The sequence below is a fragment of the Scleropages formosus genome, chromosome 15 (genome assembly GCF_900964775.1).
Source record: "Scleropages formosus chromosome 15, fSclFor1.1, whole genome shotgun sequence".
Lineage (NCBI taxonomy): Eukaryota > Metazoa > Chordata > Actinopteri > Osteoglossiformes > Osteoglossidae > Scleropages > Scleropages formosus.
In genome coordinates, this window is record NC_041820.1 from 17,681,620 (window position 1) to 17,701,921 (window position 20,302).

The 20,302-nt window shown below is 43.4% G+C and overlaps 1 protein-coding gene across 1 annotated transcript in view; it reads left to right on the forward strand.

Annotated features, from left to right (window-relative positions):
- The first annotated feature begins 43 nt into the window (after positions 1-43).
- The window catches only part of prkcha (protein kinase C, eta, a), a 30,755-nt gene continuing 10,496 nt past the window's right edge, over positions 44-20,302 (forward strand). The window contains exons 1-10 of the mRNA XM_018727673.2: positions 44-875; positions 9,487-9,550; positions 13,924-14,077; positions 14,237-14,271; positions 14,757-14,839; positions 15,517-15,646; positions 16,079-16,212; positions 16,494-16,634; positions 16,778-16,951; positions 19,792-19,946. Of these exons, the coding sequence (XP_018583189.2) occupies positions 528-875; positions 9,487-9,550; positions 13,924-14,077; positions 14,237-14,271; positions 14,757-14,839; positions 15,517-15,646; positions 16,079-16,212; positions 16,494-16,634; positions 16,778-16,951; positions 19,792-19,946 (1,418 nt within the window). The 5' untranslated portion in view covers positions 44-527. The remainder of the gene's footprint in view (positions 876-9,486; positions 9,551-13,923; positions 14,078-14,236; positions 14,272-14,756; positions 14,840-15,516; positions 15,647-16,078; positions 16,213-16,493; positions 16,635-16,777; positions 16,952-19,791; positions 19,947-20,302) is intronic.

A 20,302-nucleotide genomic window follows, 5' to 3' on the forward strand; every position in this document is an offset into this window, starting at 1 on the left:
AAGACGCTCCAGGGACACTTTGTAGCACGTTATACAAAGCGAACGCCCGTGGAAGGCTAATGTTGTGAGTAAGCCGACTTCTCATGAATGCTAGATGCGTAATTCTTTCTGTCAGAGAGGAAACATAAACATGGGCGTGCGACGGCGCTCGTTCTATTAGCGGGTCTCTCGCTCTCCGCGACTTCCCTTTGCGGAACTTGACCAGCAGAGCGCGCGCCCCCGAGTTCGCGCTCACGTCGTTCGACCACCGGCGAGACGGCAGAGCGGCGCGAGGACAGCAGAGGTGCGCGAGGGCGAAGCCAGCAGGAGCCCAGCGGTGCCGTCTAACAGCAGCGGAACCCGGTGGCGAACGGACAGATTTACACCGTTTACAGTCACTTGGAGTTGTTTTTCTGCTCTAAGTAATCATGTATCGCGGCTGTTATTCCTCGGAAAACGGCCGCATCGGCGTTTAGATGCGGTTAATTTAAATTTTTAAGTGGCTCGAGTCGTGCGTGTTTGTTTTGTGACTTCGCCACCGTGTCAAGATGAAGTTCAACGGCTACCTGAAACTGCGGATCGGCGAGGCGGTGGACCTCAAGCCGACCACTTTCGCCCTGCGCCACTCGGTCATTTTCAACAAGACGCTGCCTGCCTTGGACCCCTACATCGTGGTCAAGGTGGACGAGTGCAAAATTGGACAGACGCACACGAAGCAGAAGACGAACACGCCGACGTACAACGAGGAGTTCAGCCTCAACGTGAACGACGGTAAGAAGATGGAACTCGCCGTGTTCCACGACGCGCCCATCGGCTACGACGACTTCGTGGCCAACTGCACGATCCAGTTCGAGGACCTGAGGAGCCCCGGCATGGAGGAGACCTTCGAGGGATGGGTGAGTGAGTGAGAGAGTGAGTGAGCGGCACACGGTGGTGGGCGACTCATCATCAGTCTGTCCGAACAGCGGGCGAATCATTGTGTGTGTGTGTGTGTCCGTCCTTTGGATCGTCTCCCCCGGGCACCTGCACTGGCCTGGCCTGAGATCTCATGCAGCCACGGCTTGACCTTGCTACACGTGAACTTGGGGCACTGACTCTCATTGTCATTGTACATCCGAGCCCTTGGCCGGATGCGAACCTGCAACCCACCGGTTACAGGTCCGGGATCTCTGACTAAACACCATGTTTTCAACCTTTATTCAGCTGCTGCATTGGCCCAGCTGTTCTTAAAATATTGGATAATTATGAACGATTCACCTATTTATACAGCTGGGTATTCTTTGTCGGTTGCCTTGATAATGGTGGGGGGTCAGCTTGTGGATTTCTATTTTACATTTCTTCATTTACCTGATTTTTTTTTTTTTTTTTTTTTTTTTAAAAAATCCAAAGCAATTTACAATCATTTTTACCCATTTATACAGCTGGTAATTTTAGGGTAAGTATCTTGCTCAGGGACACTACTACAGCCAGAAACGGGGATCGAACTTGCAACCTTTGGGTCCAAAGGTAGCAGCTCTAACCACTATGCTACCAGCTTTCCCCTAGTTGATATCCTTAAGGCCTATCTTTGCTGGGTACCATGTTGTTTGTCTCCAGATGTGCTGTTATCCACCCCCCTCACACACTGTTGACATTTGTCAATTTAGCCGGTGCTTTTCTCTAAAGCACCATGCAGATTTAACCTGCTTACAATGGTTTACTCATTTATACAGCTGGGTAATTTGTTACGGAATAATTTAGACTAAGTGCTTTCCTCAAAGGTACTACAGGAGATGAAGATCCCAGATTTGAATCTCCCCAAGTCCAGAGGCAGCAGCGGTAATCACTATGCTGCTTGATGCCTGCATAACAGTCTGGAAAATGAATAAATATTTACATTTATGCATTTGGTAGATGCTTTTATAGGAAACAACGTAGAGCTTAAAGTAAGCAGCAGCGTGTCCCACAACAGACGGAGGGCTTCGGTATATTCAGTCTATTATTGAAGCACGCCTTCCCGGTTCAGTACGGCCATTATAACGGCTCACATGTTCGAGTTACTACCTCTTGAAGTGATACGTGGATAGAGATGTGGTTGGAATAAAAAGTTACATTTTGGGTGTCGAGAGTGGTTCAGTGAAGTGCTGCTCTCTTTGGCTCACTTAGAAAGACGTGATGCATCGTTCAACCTCCAGCCCACAGTCATGTGGGGGGCTGCTCTGGGGAGAAGGTGTTGCATTTTTTTCAGGTCTCCTCCTGCTTTGCTGCAGTGTGATGTGATGGACTTCACCCTAAAAGATACGGGGGGAGCATTGTCAGCAAGTACCAACCACACATGCTTGCACTTGCTAACTTCTTACCAGTGTCAGAGGTCTTTAGGGTGAAGTTGCTCGCTGAGAGAAGCTGTGAAGCCGTGTCACACATGACTATAGACACAGCAGCTCTACGTTCAGCTCCGCTGTGCAACCTCTGTCAGCCGTTTCACTCGGTGTGGATGAAGAATGCCACACGGAGTGCTACAGTGGATATTTACATGTTTAAAAACACAAAGCGTTGTCATAAGGTACTTTTAATACAGACACATTGCTTCCCCTTCGGTTATAATGCTTCCCTGTAGATGTTTTACAGACAGTAACATCCATGAAGTCCATGCAAAGTGGGGTTTTTCATTCTAAAGAGATGAATGAAATGTCTGTAGCTCAAAGGGCTGGTGTTGCCTCTTCTGTGTGGATCCTGCGGCACTTCGACTCTGTCTGTGTTATGTTTTACAGTCAGGTCTCTGTTTCTTAGATGTCTGTACTTCTAGTGTCTATAATTTAGCACTTCTCCATCCTGTATTTGAATTTCTTTGTAAATGGGTTTTTTGTTTGAATTAAACATGAAATGAATTTGCCTTGTTTGACACATCCTGCACACATAAAGCAAAGCACGGAGGTTCTCAGTTCTGGCTCCGTTGTGGTGGAACGACCTCCCCCTCTCACTCAGAACTGCTGAAACACTGTCCGCATTTAGGAAGGGTCTGAAAACTCTCCTCTTCCGGACTCACTTCGCACATGATCCCTTAAGCTCATGTATGGTGTAAATGTTCATGCACCACAACTTTATGACCATGCCCAGATAAGTCTTTACACAGCCACTACACCTGTACTTACGTAAATGTTTGTGTACCTTTTATAAAAAAAAATTGAAACAATTTGTAGGAAGGTGATCAGGATTCGTCTTCTGAATTTTATGCAGCTACTCATGTGATGAACCATTGGTGCATATAATGGAAAGAAACAAACTAAGTTTACTTAAGAATCGCATGTCTGCACCTATGTCTCTCTTTCTCATAATGTAATGCACAAATTGTATTTCTCTGTATGTTGCTTTGGAGGAAAGCATCTGCTAAATGAATAAATGAAAATGTAATGTTTGAATGGCTGGGCACATTCAAAAAATGTTAGTGTTTGTATTTATTTGTTGGTTTTTAAGTGCACAATTTCAGTAAACCAGTGAAGGGAATTAACCTTTACACTTTGAATTCCATAACTTAGATTAATTATACCTTTTTAGGTAAAATTAGTTTGTTTTATGTTTCACGAAATATTGAAATGGAATGTCTTTTAATATTGCAAATATACCTGCAACCACTCTCTAGAAATTTCACTGCAACTGATGTTCCTCAAAGCAAACTCTTTTTAACTTGATTTAAATCTTACTGAAAGGTGAAATAATACATCCAGTTTGATACTGCAATTGTACCAGTCATTGAATAATTTTATCTAGCCTCTTAATGGGCTGCTCATCTGCAACTAAAACAAGGAGCTACATGGGTCCACCAGAGCCAAGAGCCTGTTGTGCATAATGCTGTTGTAAGTGGAGCTGCATCAGAACTGTGTCACACTGTGACATTTTTGAAGAATGAAGGGGTCCGTAAGACCCTGTTTGGGCAGGTTCTGTGTTATGAATCAGGATGGACGGGGCTTGTGTCTGCTTGGCCCCACACCATGCTTTTACGTATTTCGCTTAGGGTCATTGCACCGGAGATGTGGGGATACTTGCAGGACGAGTAACCAGAAGGCTCCTATAGGTGCACTGAAAATCACGCTGCTTTTATGAATTACTCCCACTGCCTTACTAATACTGGGAGGAATGATATGGCCCTGGTTTACTTGCAGTCACTCTCACTTCCCCTTTAGAAGCACCAACCAGCAACTCAGAAAATCAGCTGTTTCACAGGGCATGGAAGCAAACTCTGTTAAGCTGTAGTGTTTTTCTGGTTTGTGAGTAAGTGTTTTTGCCTTTCTGCTTGTGGACCTGCTCTAAGGTTTGTCGCTGCACGTCACGTGAGTGCTGCCGCCACCCTGTCTAGATTATTCCCAAGTGTTTGCTCTCATTGGCTGGGTACCCAGTGCGAGGCTATACTTGAGCATGCGGCCAGACCAACTGCACCAGATTCTTCCTGCAGTCTTGTGCCTGGGGGTAACTGGCTTGTTTTATCTGTTAAAAACTTTTAATCACCGATACACTGTATTGCCTGAATTAGAGTAAATTTTCAGAATATTACAGTACTTTAGGATGGGTTGGGTGGGTTGACAGATCGCAGGGCAAACCGTTTCATCAGTTTGCGCACTTAAACTACACATCATTAAATGCGAGCTCTCCGATCCCTCACAGATGAGCACAGTATGGAGTAGAGTGATCTGCTACTTTTTAATGTTTCCCGACTGAACGGTACTTTGCTCTCTGTCTTTGCTTCCGTACGCTTGGGTAAAGAGGAGCCAGTTCTGTACTTTTGTAACGTTATGAACAGGGCCTGCAGGTCACAACATGCCACCAGTGAAACTTTCCACACCTCTGAGAAGTACTAGAGGGTCCACTGCCCAACCCCCACCTCATAATGTACAGTTTGTGTCTCATCCCACCCCATTTTGCTGCTCATGTCTTTTCCCCCCCCTATATGCCAGTTAGATTACAATCTATCTCTTGTGGTACTGTTTTACTTATGTCTTTATGGACAGTTGTATGGAGAAAGTTCACGGTCTCATTGAAATTGCTTGGATTTCTGTATGAATAGCTCTTAAAATGTGATCTGATCTTCATCTAACCAATAATAATAAGTAAAGGCGGTCTTATCTGACCAGCATTGGAAACGCATATTACATTGTCCATCCAATTTCAGTAACTGCTTGTCCTGAGCAGGATCGTGATGAGCGTATCCTGGATGCATTGGAGGCAAAGCTTAGGGGGAAAGTAAACCCTTGAATGGATGCCAGGCAATTGCAGGAATAATTAAGTTAATCAATTAACAAAATTACGTGAACCTTTATGTTAAGTAACAAATGGAACCTCCTTCATTGGTAAAACCCGAAATGCTTTTTTTTTTTTTTTTTTCTTTTTTTTTTTCAGTTGCTGATCACAACAGCTCAGCAGTTAGGAAATACTTTGGCCGATTTTACACTAAACTGTTTCCGATATATATATTTTTGGGATGTTCGAGTTGAATGCCCTGCTTAAGATTATGATACGGCATTACAGTGGAATTGAGGTAAGGACTCTGACTGGTCATTCTAAAATATAGCATTTCTTCTGTTTCAGCAACTTGAATTTACTGCTGTGTTTTGGATCATTGACATGTTGCATGAACCAACTTCTTTTGAGTTTTAGATCCCAGACAGTCACCCTGATATTTTGTTGTAGAATTTCCTTATATCACTTTGAATTCATTGGCGTTTCAGTTAACTGCATGCCATGCAGGCCTTGATGCAGCAAAGGAGCTCTACAGCATTATACTCCCTCCACCTTGCTTCACAGTTGGGATGAGGTTGTTTTTTTTTTTTTTGGTATGTAGTGTTTTGTTCTGTCCAAACATGTGGTGTTCAGTTTCTGTCTCATCTGCCATAAGAACATTGATTAGTCGTGTTGTGGAACATACAGGTGGTATTTAGCAAACTTGAGACGAGCAGCAAGTGGTTTCCTCTGTGGTAACCTCTCACGAACACGACTCTTGTTCAGTGGTTAAGTTATGATAGACTCATTAGCACAGATACTGTCAGGTACAAGTGATGTCTGCAGATCCTTAGCTGTCAACCATGGGTTCTTTGCCAGTGTTTGAGGATTGTATGGCGTGTAATTGTGCTGATCATTGTAGGACATCCACTCCTTGGGAGAGTAGCAACGGTGCTGAATTTCAACCATTTGTAAACTATTTGCCTGACTGGACAGATGGAAGCCCAAGTCTTTAGAGATCCTTTTGTAACTCTTAAGAATTATGACCTTCAGCTTCTGTTCTTTTATCGGGCCATGTTGCACTTCAACAGAATACTGGTGTGAAGGTAACTGAAGTTGTGACCTTTTTTTTTTTTTTTTTATATATACATCTGGGAAGGTCAAACCCACACCTGAATTGGTTGTAATACCTCACTCATTGACTGGAATACCTGACTCCTGTTAGCTTTTTTTCCAAGCTATCATTATTCTGTAGGTTCACAGACATTTTCCATCAATGACTTTGATGGTTTAAACCATTTATTCACTAAAGTTATAGAAATGTAAAATGCTTTGTTTGTTAAATAAGGTCTTTATTATGTTTCGGAGTAAGATCGGATCACATTTCAGGAGCCTTTCTTGCCAAAATCCAGATAATTTTAAAGGGTTCACAAACTTTACTCGCAGCTCTACATGTTGTATCCTAAACTGTTACTGGAGTCATTTTCCACCCCCAGTGAGAAGTGAGTCTCAGTTTGTTCACATGGACAGGATTTGTCATGCATCTCTGACAAAGGAAAATGCAGAGAATGCCAAATCCAGATAACTGTGATAACATTCTGCCAAGCCCACACAAGTAGTTTTATTGAATGGAAATTTGTGTCTTTATACATAGAAACATTTTCATCGAAAAGATTGTTTTATGCACCTTGTCTAGCATAGGTGTTGCCTTGATGTCAGTCTAGGCATGTTGAATTATTTTTGTGTTTTTTGAGTTTAAAAAAGGCAGATTGGTGCGTTTGCAAAAGTTTTCACATATGGTGATATGATATGTGTGGGTAGGACATGGGATCATGAAGTACTTACTGTCTTTAAATGAAATTAGATGAGTTTTTACACTGTCTTGTTAGTTTCCGGTACCACAATAGAAGGTCTTGCTCCGGGCACACATTTTAGGATGCTTGTTCATCTCGATGCTTTCCGTAAAAGCATCGTAAAAAAGATGAAATGTTTCAGTGCCTGAAGTTCTGGTATGTTTGAGGCGTGAAAGCGACTTCAGTATGACAGTGATGCCTGAGCAGACTTTATAAGTCTATGCATTTCCCCAAAATGACCCGTGGTTAAGTAGTTGTCATCCAAGCGCACTTCCTGCTTTTTAATATAGCTCAGTGTCACTGAGTCCTAGTTATGTGTCTAGTGCAAGCGCTTCGTGTGACTACTCCGTTCTGCATGCTTCAGCAGTCGGAAGCAACAGTCTGTACTGAACATCTGCGTACCAGTCCAGATGTACCAGCCTTTTGCTCTCAAAATGAGACCTGACAGTGGAGAAACTGAGAGGTGCTGTAAGGTGGTTTTGAGCCCTTCAGCTGACAAGTCTTACCCCATGGTGTTTTCCATTATGGGTTAACCATAGCCTTCAGTGGTGGTGTGAACAGGCATATTTTCCGCCCCTCTACACCAGTATGTTCTGAGATCATGGCACTTTCCAGCCGGAAGTGTGCTTCATACCTTTTGGGTTGTCTTGATGTAAGGTGCCCAGCTGCCTGAAGCCAGTACTTGATGGTGAAATTAAATGTTAATGTTTTTGCAAGAATACTTAGTGTGTCTGTACTGTCCCACTGTGCTGGCATGTGTATCCATGTAAATGAGAATACATATGTACACACACAAACATGTATGCACAGGTAAGCACACACTGAGACCCACGCTGATACATGTCCGCACAAACACAGCCTACGTATGCTGTCTGCGCACACACTCATGTCGGCACCCACTCCCTCCTCTGCTGTTTGACTTTGTGGTTTTCGCTGTCTGTGAACGACAGTTCTACGTGAGTTCGTGAACGTCACGTCAGAAAAAGGTGGCGATTTGGGGTTTTTCCCCACATCCCCCTGCAGAAGGTTGCTCTAGTAATCCAGTGTGAGAATCTTAAGATCTACCTGCTGATGTCTTCCAGCATCACCTTCATCGCAGTTTAAAGTGTTCATTTGCTTTGTCCTTTTTAACACGTGCTGTAGAAGTATGCTAGCCTCTTACGCACTTGGAACATTAAACCACATTGCTTACGTTTGTGCGTGCATGCATGCACGTTTGTGTGTATCTGCACAGTACACAAAACAAAGGTTTTCACATTTACACATGATGTAATCCAGGCTCCTGTTCCGGATTAACAGGTTCTGGCCCGGTTTGGCTTTCAGGCCTGTCTCCTTGAAGGTTTTGTTTTCTGATTCGCGGTGGTTGTTCAGTCTTTTGTCTGCCATCAGCTAAGCCTAGCAGAACAGTCACACTTTAATTTTTTTTTAAAATGAATCTTTTCACATTGCTGTTGAAGAAAAGTCAAGGCGCCTGGTGCAGGGAGCTAAACAGTTGGACAGTTTTTTGTAGTGTGCTGTGTTTGGGTTGGCTTGCACTGACAGTGTTTCAGTTCACAGTAAATAAACAGCTAGTTGAAGTGTAAGTGAAGTAAAAGTGTTCCAGGGGAAACTCTGTTGTTGTTCTAAATCTTAACCATTTGTGAGGCTGATAATGCTACGGGACAGTATGATTGTGTGCATGTGTATGCCTACGGCCGCCGCCGATTTACACATTTACTTGGTTCACAAGCACAGTGTGAGATGTGGGAATGCTTTTGTATGCCAGTTGAAGCACACCTGTACTGGTGCCCCCCCCTCCCCCCCCTCGTCCCATGGGCTCTTCCCCTTTTTAGAACGCAATGAAAGTAACTGTTAACCCCTCTTTGGCCCTTGTGTATGCTAGTAGGGGGGCGCAGTGGTGCAGCAGGTTTGGCCGGGTCCTGTTCTCTAGTGGGCCAGGGCTTTGAGTCCTGCTTGGGGTGCCTTGCGATGAACTGGCATCCCGTCCTGGGTGTGTCCCATCCCCCTCCAGCCTTGTGCCCCGTGTTGCTGGGTTAGGCTCTGGTTCGCTGCGACCCCACTTGGGGCGATCAGTTTCAGACAGTGTGTGTGTGTGTGTGTGTGTGTGTGTGTGTGTGTGAGAGATTTATTTGCATACTTATAAAGTTGCACATATACTGTACAGTAGTCTAACACTGATGCTATAAGTATGTAGTACATATCACGTACAGCCATGGCGACAATAGTGTGCTGGTCCAAACAGCAGCTGCATTGCATGGTGTGTGTGTGTGTGTGTGTGTGTGTGTGTGCTAGTGATTACCTAGTAAGCTGTTTGTTAGCCATTTTCATAAGTGCTAATTAGCTCTTAGTTCATTAGCTGTTATCTCATTAGTCCCTTCTAGCAATGCACTGCAGCACTGGCATCCTTGGTTATTACCTGTTAGCCTTGCATTAGCAGCACTGACTCTCTCTCATTTGTGCCCAGGTTGACCTGGAACCAGAGGGCAAGGTGTACATCGTCATCTCTCTCACTGGCTCCTTTGTTGATGGTAAGCTGGCTCCTCTAAATGCTCCTACGTTCGCACGACACCACCCTCCAGCATCAGGGTATCCATATTTATAGGACGTGTATCCACCGGTATCTCCTGAATCTAATGAAAAGCTACAAGAATGTGAGCCAGATGACAAGAGAACTGCTGGGGCTGCTGGGAGTCTTGCCAATGACTGGGGACTGTTTGGTACTTGTACCACAAGAACTGACCTCATTTTGACTTCCATGTTCAGCCAATACACTGTGCTCCGCTTTCCTGTGTAGCATGCAGGGGGTTTAACTGTTGTCAGGACCCTTGTCCTTTGCTACTTACCTTTTGTCGTGATGATGTGGGGACTGTGACCTGTGTACCAGGCTCCTTTTGTTGCTGTTGTGCTCTGATCCTCCTGATGGGATTAGGCTCATTTGAAGCCCTTCAGCAGCATTTGAGCCTTGTCCTCTGAAAGCGGAGGGAAGAACTGGCCAGGACCAGTCAGGGAGCCTCCCGATCGGGCAAAACCTTTGTCCAAGTTCCCCTTTTTAATTTGAGTCGCCGCCGAAACGGTAGTGAGAGTCGCCGCCAAGACAGTTTCATTATTAAATTAATTAGGAGACACACTTCTGTGAGAGAATTTTCAAGTGTCTGTTATAAGTAATCACTGATATGAAGCACTCTTTAGCTACTGAATATTTTTGAGCTGTACAAGGAGATGCTTACTGATATGATAGTCTGGGTTCCTCTATGTGTGTGCTGTCTTGTCTGCAGCCTCTGTGCTTTGCAAAGAAGATGCAATGGTGACCTTTGCCTTATGTCCCAACTCCGATCGATATACTAATACCATTCCAGCTGCATCACGTAATACAAAAAGTTCGATTTCCACGTTATGGCTTGGCAACACCACGCCAGATGCTCCTTTTGTGAGGCACCACAGTGAACAGCAGTAGAAGCTGTACTGCTGGTCGTGTCAACCAGCACAAGTCGACTGTCAGTGTGTAACACACAGTGACTTATTTTATCAAAGTGAAACTAAGACCACGAAGCTCTGCATTCTACTGACCCAGTTTTTGTTGACTTTTTGCATTTCGTATACGGTACATTATTTACTCCCATGAAGATGGTTGTCCTATTTCAGTTTTCACGAACTTTGTGCAAATGCTCACACTTCATGACTTAGTAGGCTGAAATATAGCCAGAGGATTTCTCTTATAAATAACATCAAGGAGTAAATCTTAGTCTAATGAAGTAATGAGTTTTCCATTACACTGTTTACAGTATTTGCTGATAATTAATGTTTGAGCTGTTGGCTGTTTAATACTGGTCCCCCCCCCCCCAGAAACAGAGTAGCAGGGTTAAGAATGCAAGACTTATTCCACTATAATAACTGTAGGAGCAACCTCATGTTACAAGTGTAGGTCCTGGCTCTAGATTTGTGAGAAGGATCCATCCTTACTCTTACCAAATCTCGTGAAGCACTTTCTACCATTTTATACCCTAAGCATGTGCTGCACGCCTGAAAGTTACAGTGGTTAAGGTGTTCCAATGCATATGAAATATTCCACATTTAAAAAAAAAAAAAAAAAAAAGTTTGCCTAAAGTCTCTAAATATTTGTTTGGGGCAGTTGATAAATTGCTTAGTAAAAACACATTTTTGCTTCATTTTCGTTTTTGTTTCTCCTACATTATTTTCTTCGTACACCTGTCCTCACGTAATGCAGTTTGAGACAGTGAACATTCTGTATAATGGCTTGTAAAAAAAGGGCATTTTTCTCCTTCTGCATTCCACCTCCATCTTTGTACTTTGTACACCCCTGACAAAGACATATGAAACGGTAAAGCTACGTACGCATGTACTCATGCTCACACGGAAGATTTTCCAACAATACAGCTTCTGTCCCTGTTTATCAGTCCAGAGCAGCCATTGAACACAACAATAACAACAAAGTTAACATGGAATAAACACTCATGGGAACATTTAAGAAGGTAACAGCGTAAAGTAATTTCATGATGTACAAAAAATTATGCTTGGCGTGCGGCATCGTGGGAGAACATTGTCAATTTTACGAGATCATATCCATTTGTTTATATGAATGTAACAACTTCAACAGCAGATTCATTATTAATAGTTTATCTGGTCCTTTTAGGACTTAGTGTTAAGCTACCTTAGGTATTTACCCATTTATACTTCAGTGTACTTTTTAGTGAAGCAATTTAGGGTAAGTGGCCTGCTCGAGGGTACTGCAGTAGAAGTGGGATTGAAACCCAGGTCCTTTTTAGTCTTTATAGAATTAAACTATAAATATAACTGTGTCTGACAAACACTATGTGCTTTTATTCTTGCGGTTTGCAGAAATGGTGATGAGGACAGTCTCATTTCTCTCCCTTTGCGCTACCACAGTAGCTGAGTGCACGCCATAATTATGTAAACAACTTTTGAAAATAAAAACATCTTTACACTAGCATATGTAAAGCATTAATCTCACGCTGAAATGAAGATCTAGTATCGTACGCTGTTAACGCTCTAACGGTATAGTGGCTGCAACACTGACGAAAAATTATTTGAAATTTTCTTTCTTAATTTGGGTCAGAAATGATATGGTATTAAAATATACCCCCAAAATGTGCCAGTGCTTGCTCCCTGTGCCTGCAAAGTAGACTCCAGACTACCACAATGCTGCAGAGGATGAAGTTATTGATGATGAACAAATGAATGAAAATATGACAAACATTAAGCTGGAATTAATATTTTTTTTACCACATTATAAATTATGTTGGTACTGTCATTGTCATCCCTAAATATACATTTTCTATTAGATTTTTAAATGTCACCTAAAATTTATTTTTGTTTGAGAACCAGTAATATTTTCTCCCCCTGTTAAGAACTAATGTTAATTCAATCTCTTCACAACAGAAATGGGGTGATTTCACGGAGCAAATTAATCCCGTTAGGCAAGGGGTGGACGTGTATGAAAGCATAGCAGCCCACTTTTTAGAAGCACTGGCTGCTGCGTGCATCTCTTTCGCTCAACTCTTTGAGGCTTTTAAGATGATGAATTGGAACTGGATCGCTCTTTCCTGCTGATCCTGGGTTTGCTGGGACTTGACAGGTATCACAGTCCAGGAGCAGAGTCACTGAGAGCTGGGTGTTGAACAGGAGGGCACAGTAGTCGCTGGGGGTATTAATGCATCATGTGCAATGTGTTTACGCCCAAGCTCGCAGTGCTCTTGAGGGGGGATGGTACATTTCCTGTGTCGACCTCTGCTTCTGAGAAGTGGTGGAGTGGTGTTACACCAGTAACAGGCCGACAGCGTCTGCAGCCTGGTGTCCGCCCCGCCCACCCAGTGGCCCAGAGCCTGTGCATGACTGTGGTTCAAGCTCTCTGTGCTACAGTTTCTACAGCCTTTCGTTCTTGCACTGTTTCGCAGTGAAAGACAATAGACTATTGTACTTCGCGCCACTTCAGGCTTTGAATACTCCTGTCGTATGCAGGGTTAAAGCATTCCTTTTCAGTGTATTGCTGATGATGGAATAACCAAGATAATAATCACTTTGTTAGCTCTCTTTTTAATGAGCAGAGCTCAGACACTGATGCCCAGCTACTATTAGTGAGTTTTTCTTTTTTCCTTTAGGAATGGAGAATATGAGAAGTAATGATTGTCAGTTTTGTTAAGTTTTTTTTTTCTACCATGTGTGGTAGGATATGATATACCACTGAATGTGTGGAAAAACTTAAAGAAAAGGCAAATCAAGGAACGTGATGATGCAGCTCATAACAATGCCGTCGAATGCCATTCTGTGTTGCACCATGGTCTCCGGAGAAACGACACTTCGTTCCACTGCATACAGGCTATATACAGGCACTCCTCGTTTAACGACCGCGCGGACTTACGACCAGCTCTCCGACCAGTCAAGCGTCAAGCATCTCATCTTACGTCACCCTTTCTCAGTCTGTGTCATTCCCACAGTCGGGCAGTATTCACTACACTAGCGTTTGCAATCTCCAAGACTACATATTTCATCTATAAATTTGTACAATATTGTGCACCGTACAAGATGTCAGCGAAAATATACTAAATTATTATACTTTAAATATACTAAAAATGTTATAAATGGTGCAAAGGTGACATTAAAACAATATCTAAAGATGGCTGACACAAACCCACTACCAGTACAGTATGCTTGAAATATCAGAAACGGGTGGCTCCTCGCTTATCAACCAATTCACGTTTAACAACCTAGTCCTAGGAACGGAACTCGGCCGTTAAGTGAGGAGTACCTGTAGAGAAATGACAATAAAAAACAAACTGAACTTGTGTATGATTTGTTTAAAATACTGCACCCCCCTAAATTTGTTTTTCTCTTCCTGCGTCTGGCTCTGCCCCCCGCCCGACAGATGATGCCACAGGAAATACAAAGCAGTACCGACAGTTCACACGGAAGCGCCAAGGTGCTGTGCGTCGACGGATCCACCAGGTCAACGGACACAAGTTCATGTCCACCTTCTTACGGCAGCCCACCTTCTGCTGCCACTGCAGAGAATTCATCTGGTGAGGCCACCCTGAATGCCTGTTGCTCCTGTTTGTTGGTGCCCTGTGTATAGATGTGCTCTGGCTGATTCACATGGCTATGGAGAGCATGGAAAGAGCTGTGCACAGTGGCTGTGTCAGTTAATGTTATGTTAATGACTGTTTGGTTCTGTTTTGCAGGGGTGTTTTTGGGAAACAGGGATACCAATGCCAAGGTGAATCTTCACATTTTGTTCACAGCTATGATTGTTAATATTCAGCGATTTTCCTTTACGTCACATGCAACATATTTGAAAGACTTGTGTTTAAATTTATTTTTTAAAGTTCATCCAAATGAAGAACACTGATATTGGTTATTCATTAGGTATTTTGGAGGAAATACAGTTTTGGGGTTCTCTGAAAAGAACTTTTGTGCATGCATTAAAAGCAAACCTTGCTTGCTTTAGCAGCGTTGTTACTGCAGAGACCAAAAAAACAGATTAAATGCACACAGTGATTGTATCAGTAGATTTCATACGCATCAGTGAGTGGTCATTTTGTTCCTGTTTCTCTCTCTTCTCACTGTTATGACCTTCTTACACGCTTGCTTTCTCATCTGTCATTCTTGACCCCTCCATGGGAGTACGGCGTGTACCCATTCCCCACTTGCAACTCTCTCAATCTTAACACCCTGCTCACCACCCTGTTCCACTTCTCCCAGTTTGCACTTGCGTGGTCCACAAACGATGTCACCAGTTGGTTGTTACTACCTGCCCCCGCATGAAAAAGCCCGCCAAAGAGGAGGTAACCTCCCTAATGCTTCCGTCTGCTGTCTCAGTAATTTTTTTTTATCCATCTTCACTGAGTAGCTTTTTCAATTGCTATGTACCTGCTTGTGATCCTGTTTGTTTGCATTTGGCAGCAAACCACAGCAGCATGTTTGAAGTATAAGCCTTTGTGGGGGAAAAAAAAGCTGAATGAAAAGGGCAACCAGAGAACATGACCAGTTTACATAGTGTCAGTCAGAATAAACTGCTTGCTTTTTCCCAACATGACACCGAAGAGAATAAATAGAAACAAGGAAATAGTTGGTTTCTGGCTCAGAGAACATCAGCAATATAATATTCAGTCTATTGCCGCTACCTAAATTGTCTGCTACTGCAAGGCCTTTCTTATCTCTTTAGTAGTTTCCTGAAAATTCTAGTTAGTCTTGTGTTTTATGTTCAGTGGTTTTGTTTTCATGTCCGTAGAATATTGGGCAACTTCTGTAGCTGGCTGTATCCTGTCGACAGGTGTCGAACTCGCATAAGCAGGCACACGCAGTCCTGAACTATTTAAAAAGAGAGGCTTGCATCCATTTTTATCAGTTTTCGGTCAGTCTGTATGTTTTATCAAAGAGAGATAATAGGAACTCATCAGAGGCAAGAACTTCACTGTAAGGTCTAGCAGGGCTTTTGACTGCTTCCGCCCTCTGTGAACAGACTACCAACCAAGGCTTCAGTATCAACGTCCCCCACAAGTTCAATATCCACAACTACAAGGTGCCTACATTCTGTGACCACTGTGGCTCCCTGCTCTGGGGTATTGTCAAACAGGGTCTGCACTGCAAAAGTAAGTACTCCCGCTTTCCCTGCATTATTATTATTGTCAGTTTGTGATGTACATGTTATTTATTTTATCAAAAGCCATTTACCGTTTCCCAATATTGCACTTCAGCCATTTTTTCAGAAGCAAACCATGTACAGTAAATTGCTCAAGGTTACCGCAGCAGAACCACATCATGTAAGGTTAACCAGTCTCCGCTATTTCTGCTTTTTCTGAGCAGTATTTGTAAGTTACATAATTGATAAATTAACATTTTAATAACAAATGTGGTATGATGCGATATACCACTGAATGTGTGGCAAACTTAGATAAAGAAAAGACAAATCAAGTAGCATGATGATGCAGCTCATAACAGGCAGGAGCTTCTCTTTTGTGATGAGAATTAGGACTTTGGATGTTGTGGATGACTGGCAGCTACATGTCTGTGTTTCTCCCCAGTCTGCAAGATGAACGTACACATCCGCTGCAAGGGAAATGTGGCACCCAGCTGTGGGGTGAATAATGTGGAGCTGGCAAACCGGCTGGCAGAAATGGGGTTGCAGGCAGGGGGACTGTCCAAGCGCAACTCCCTGGTAAAACCCTGCCTCACCGCTCACCACCCTGAGACACACACACACACTTTTTTAAAATATATACACATTTTGTGTGTGTGTGTGTGGAGGGGGACAGACTCATACAATGTCTACATATCTACAAATATCTACAGTTTATGTTCCTTACCACTGGGTGGCAGTGTGAGATTGTTCATAACTTCAGTACAACTTCTGTTTTACTACGCAGACACAGATTTTTAGAAGTTAAAGTACACATTTTTTTCTGATAGCGTTGAATGCTGCTTGCTGTTGTTTCTTAGAATCCATCCGGCGAGGCACATCAGCGAAGCTTAAGTGTGCGGCATGAAGATCAATCAGAGGCTCCAGAGCAGCAGACCCGACGTCTGGGCATCTCTGACTTCACCTTCCTACAAGTGCTAGGGAAGGGTAGCTTTGGCAAGGTTAGTCTGAGACCACAGCCCCATGTGTGGAATGGGGCGTGTATTTTCATTAATTTACCACTTACATATATTAGATGAGTGTTACATTGGTAGAAGCATTCTTAGAAGCTGCTTACATCTGTATGCAATGTGCCCACCACTAGGTGATGTTGGCGCGGATGAATGACGCTGAGCGGGTGTTTGCTGTGAAGGTGCTGAAGAAGGACATCATCTTGCAGGATGACGATGTAGAGTGCACCATGACAGAGAAGCGGGTTCTGTCCCTTGCTCACAGACACCCTTACCTCACGCAGCTGTACTGTTGCTTCCAGACCCCGGTAGGAACACAGACACACACAGGCGACCGCATACATACGTTTGTTTTACTGTTGTTATGAAGTTTTCACATTGGCTTTCACTTCTATAAATGAAATTATTCCTACTTCCAGGAAAACAAAATGTAGACACATGAAGTTTCATTAAAAAAAAAAAAAAAAGCGGACTGACATGGAAAACTTGGTTAATGGGAATCCCACAAAATCTTTTTTGTTTTTAATTTAACGTGACTGAACCTAAAATGTTCTGACAAGTATAATAAAACATTTTCATGGTATCTTTTAGATCCAGGTAGATGTGGTTAAACATGCGCAGACGTGCAACCCCCACCAAGCATTAATACTGCTTTCACTCTTCAGATTTATTGCATTAATTTATTTATTTAGCTGATACTTTTGTTCAAAGCTGCTTACGATGTTAAGGTACCTACAACTGTTTAATCATTTATACAGCTTGTTAATTTAACTGGAACGAACAATTTGGTCCAAACCTCTGCTCTAGGGTACTACAGCAGTAGGTGAGACTCAAACCTACAACCTTCGGATCTGAAGGCAACAGCTCTAAGTAATATGCTGTCAATTGCCTATGTGTTCATACACATGTACAAACATAAATATGTACCTGTGAATATTTTTAAAAGTACTCACCAAGACATCCTGTCTTTAGATACAAATGTTTCTTTTATGTACATTATATAGACAGTAATATGGAAATGCTTCAATTTGTACACCTAAAGCACGTTGGATGAGGAACATGCGTGCTTCACGTTCTTCAACAGCTCAGGGTCTTTGGGGCTTTCATGTCTTTTTGACAGCTCTGTAGCACTCGCTCTCCACTCACTAAAATGGCTTCTTAGAAGTACTTTATAAATAACGCTAACAATGTAATAGTGATTCTCTTCAGTAGGTGGCAGTTGTAGCAGTCACTGTCTGCTTGCACTTGCTGCTCAGTGTTCTGTGTGGAGCAGAGAAGAGAGGAGGGAGGGACAGCATTGAGGCTATTCTCTTCGATAGTGAGGAAAATGAAGGTCAAGCCTAATCTGCTTTAGCAGTTGCCAGACAGTCGGCCCCCAGCTCGGAGGGAGACTAAAATAGAGCGGCCATCGGTGAGTGTTTACTGCCAGTGAATGCAGGGCAGACCCCTACAGCTGGCACGAAGCACAGGCGCCCATGCATGTAGTCTTACGCTGCTAGGCATTAATGGGCATGCCTCTTTTGAATTATTTGTTTAATTTGCCCTTTCCGACTCTTGCGAGAGTCTTTAAACTCTTATAGGATGCGTTGGCCAAACTACTGGTTTTGATCAGCTTGAGGCATGCATCAAGCCGGTGGTCTTCTCCATCTTTGTCTTGTGGTCCATGGGCAGTGTGTTGAGTGGAGAGTCCCAGAACATCTTGCGTCTCCCTCTCTTATCTCTGCCTCTTCCTAAAAGATGTCTGTTTCTCCTTTACCTCCACAAAGCATCAGTGTGGCAGCAACTCTGGTTTCAGAAACTCCCACAACTCCTTCCTCTCCCTCTATCAGTAGGTATTCCTCTTCATCTTTCTCTGCACCTCTCTGTCTTTCTCTTTCCCTCCTCGTCTCCAGTGGATGCCCAGACAGAGAGAGCGCTTTGACACTTCCTATTTGATTGTGCCTTGTCATCAGCCTCGTGCCTCAGATCAGTTAGTGTAGCTATGTAGTCTTTCTGGTGTGCAGTGACCTATTTTTTTATTTTTTATTTTATTTTACTTTGTGTCCCCACCCACATGCAGTCCTGTTGGTCCATGTTGATGTTTTGGTTACAACAGAGATTATCCCTAAGAAGGGCTTGTGCACTGGAACCAGTTCTGTCATCAACCTAACAAAGGCTTTTATCCTGGAGAAAAGAAGGAAGTTGAATGGTCTCTATGGCCTGTGCCCTTGCTGTTCTGTGTGTCAATGGTCTGAGGTTGTTGGTTAATGGGACAGGTGGTAAGACACAGACAAGTGGATGTAGCTCATTGCAGTCCCAAATTCCTCAGTGAATAAAGTGATGAAACATTAGTCTATTAACTAAACCCTCAACTCTCCACATAAAAACACCTGAAACAGTGGAAGGTGGAAATAAAGCCACACTTCAGGTTATGTAGCAGGATTAAATCTAAGTGGGGTTACTTTTCTTTTCCCCAAAAAAAAATATAAATTGAATAGCTTAAAATGTAAATCTAACTCTATAAACAGGAAAATGTTTATGTGGGTTGCTCTCTGTTGCTGATGCTAGGGTGTTGCATGTGAAGACTACTTGCCCTTGGCCTCTCTCTGTCTACTGCCATGTGCGAAATGTATTGAGGATGGAGGTCATTATAGCGCGGACCTGTTAGTGTGTCCTTGTAGTCAAGGACTGCTGTGATGCAGGAGCTGCACCTGCAAGATGTCAGTTGTTCATGTGGGCTGTCAAAGGTGTCACCACCCCCTGGCTCTGACACACTTCTCATCGTAGCATTCGTCACTTGTTGCCCTGGGAACAAGCCCCCATCCCCCTTTCTGCTTGTGGTTTTCACATCACCGTGTCTGGTGGGCGAAGGTGTCGGAGAGGTGTTGAGTGTTTGCTCTGCAGCAGATGACAGTTTTTAAAGTCATGCACTTCAGCAGTTGCCTGAGTTTTAGATATGTCCTTCCATCTAAGATTTCAGTCTTCTCCTGGGAGGGAGCTGTGGCCATTTTGACCTACCCAATGTACAAATTAGCATGTACATGGTTGCTCCTTTGAACAAGTCAGTTTATCAGTGATGTAATTTGCTGAGAGATGTGTGTGAATTTTCCTCTCTTGCCCCCAATGAATGTCTGCCTGGTCTATCAATAACCCCTTGCTCCCTTTTCAGGACCGCCTTTTCTTTGTAATGGAGTTTGTCAATGGGGGGGACCTCATGTTTCACATCCAGAAGTCACGAAAGTTTGAGGAGGGACGGGCGCGCTTCTATGCTGCAGAGATCACTTCTGCCCTCATGTTCCTGCATGGCAATGGCATCATCTACAGGTGGGTGATAGGCTGCAGTTAAATTATCAAGGGCAACGTCTATACTGTTACCATTGTCAAGCAGACATGACAGAAATCACATTCCACACGTCACAAAAATGTACTATCACTGTTTCATAACATGTCACAATCGTGTGGGAAGTGATATTTTCATTTTCAAAACATGCGCCATGCCCTCTCTTTTCCAAAGTGAGTATAAACACCCACTGGACTTTGAGAGGAAGAGTTTGGGTGGGGCTTAGCTGGGGAATCTCCTCCAAGTGACATGAACCGCAACGCTCTTCACTTTTGTGAAGTGCTCCAGGCTGGGGGTGTACGTAGGGCTAACTGTTAGAGCCGAAGAACTGCAATATTTA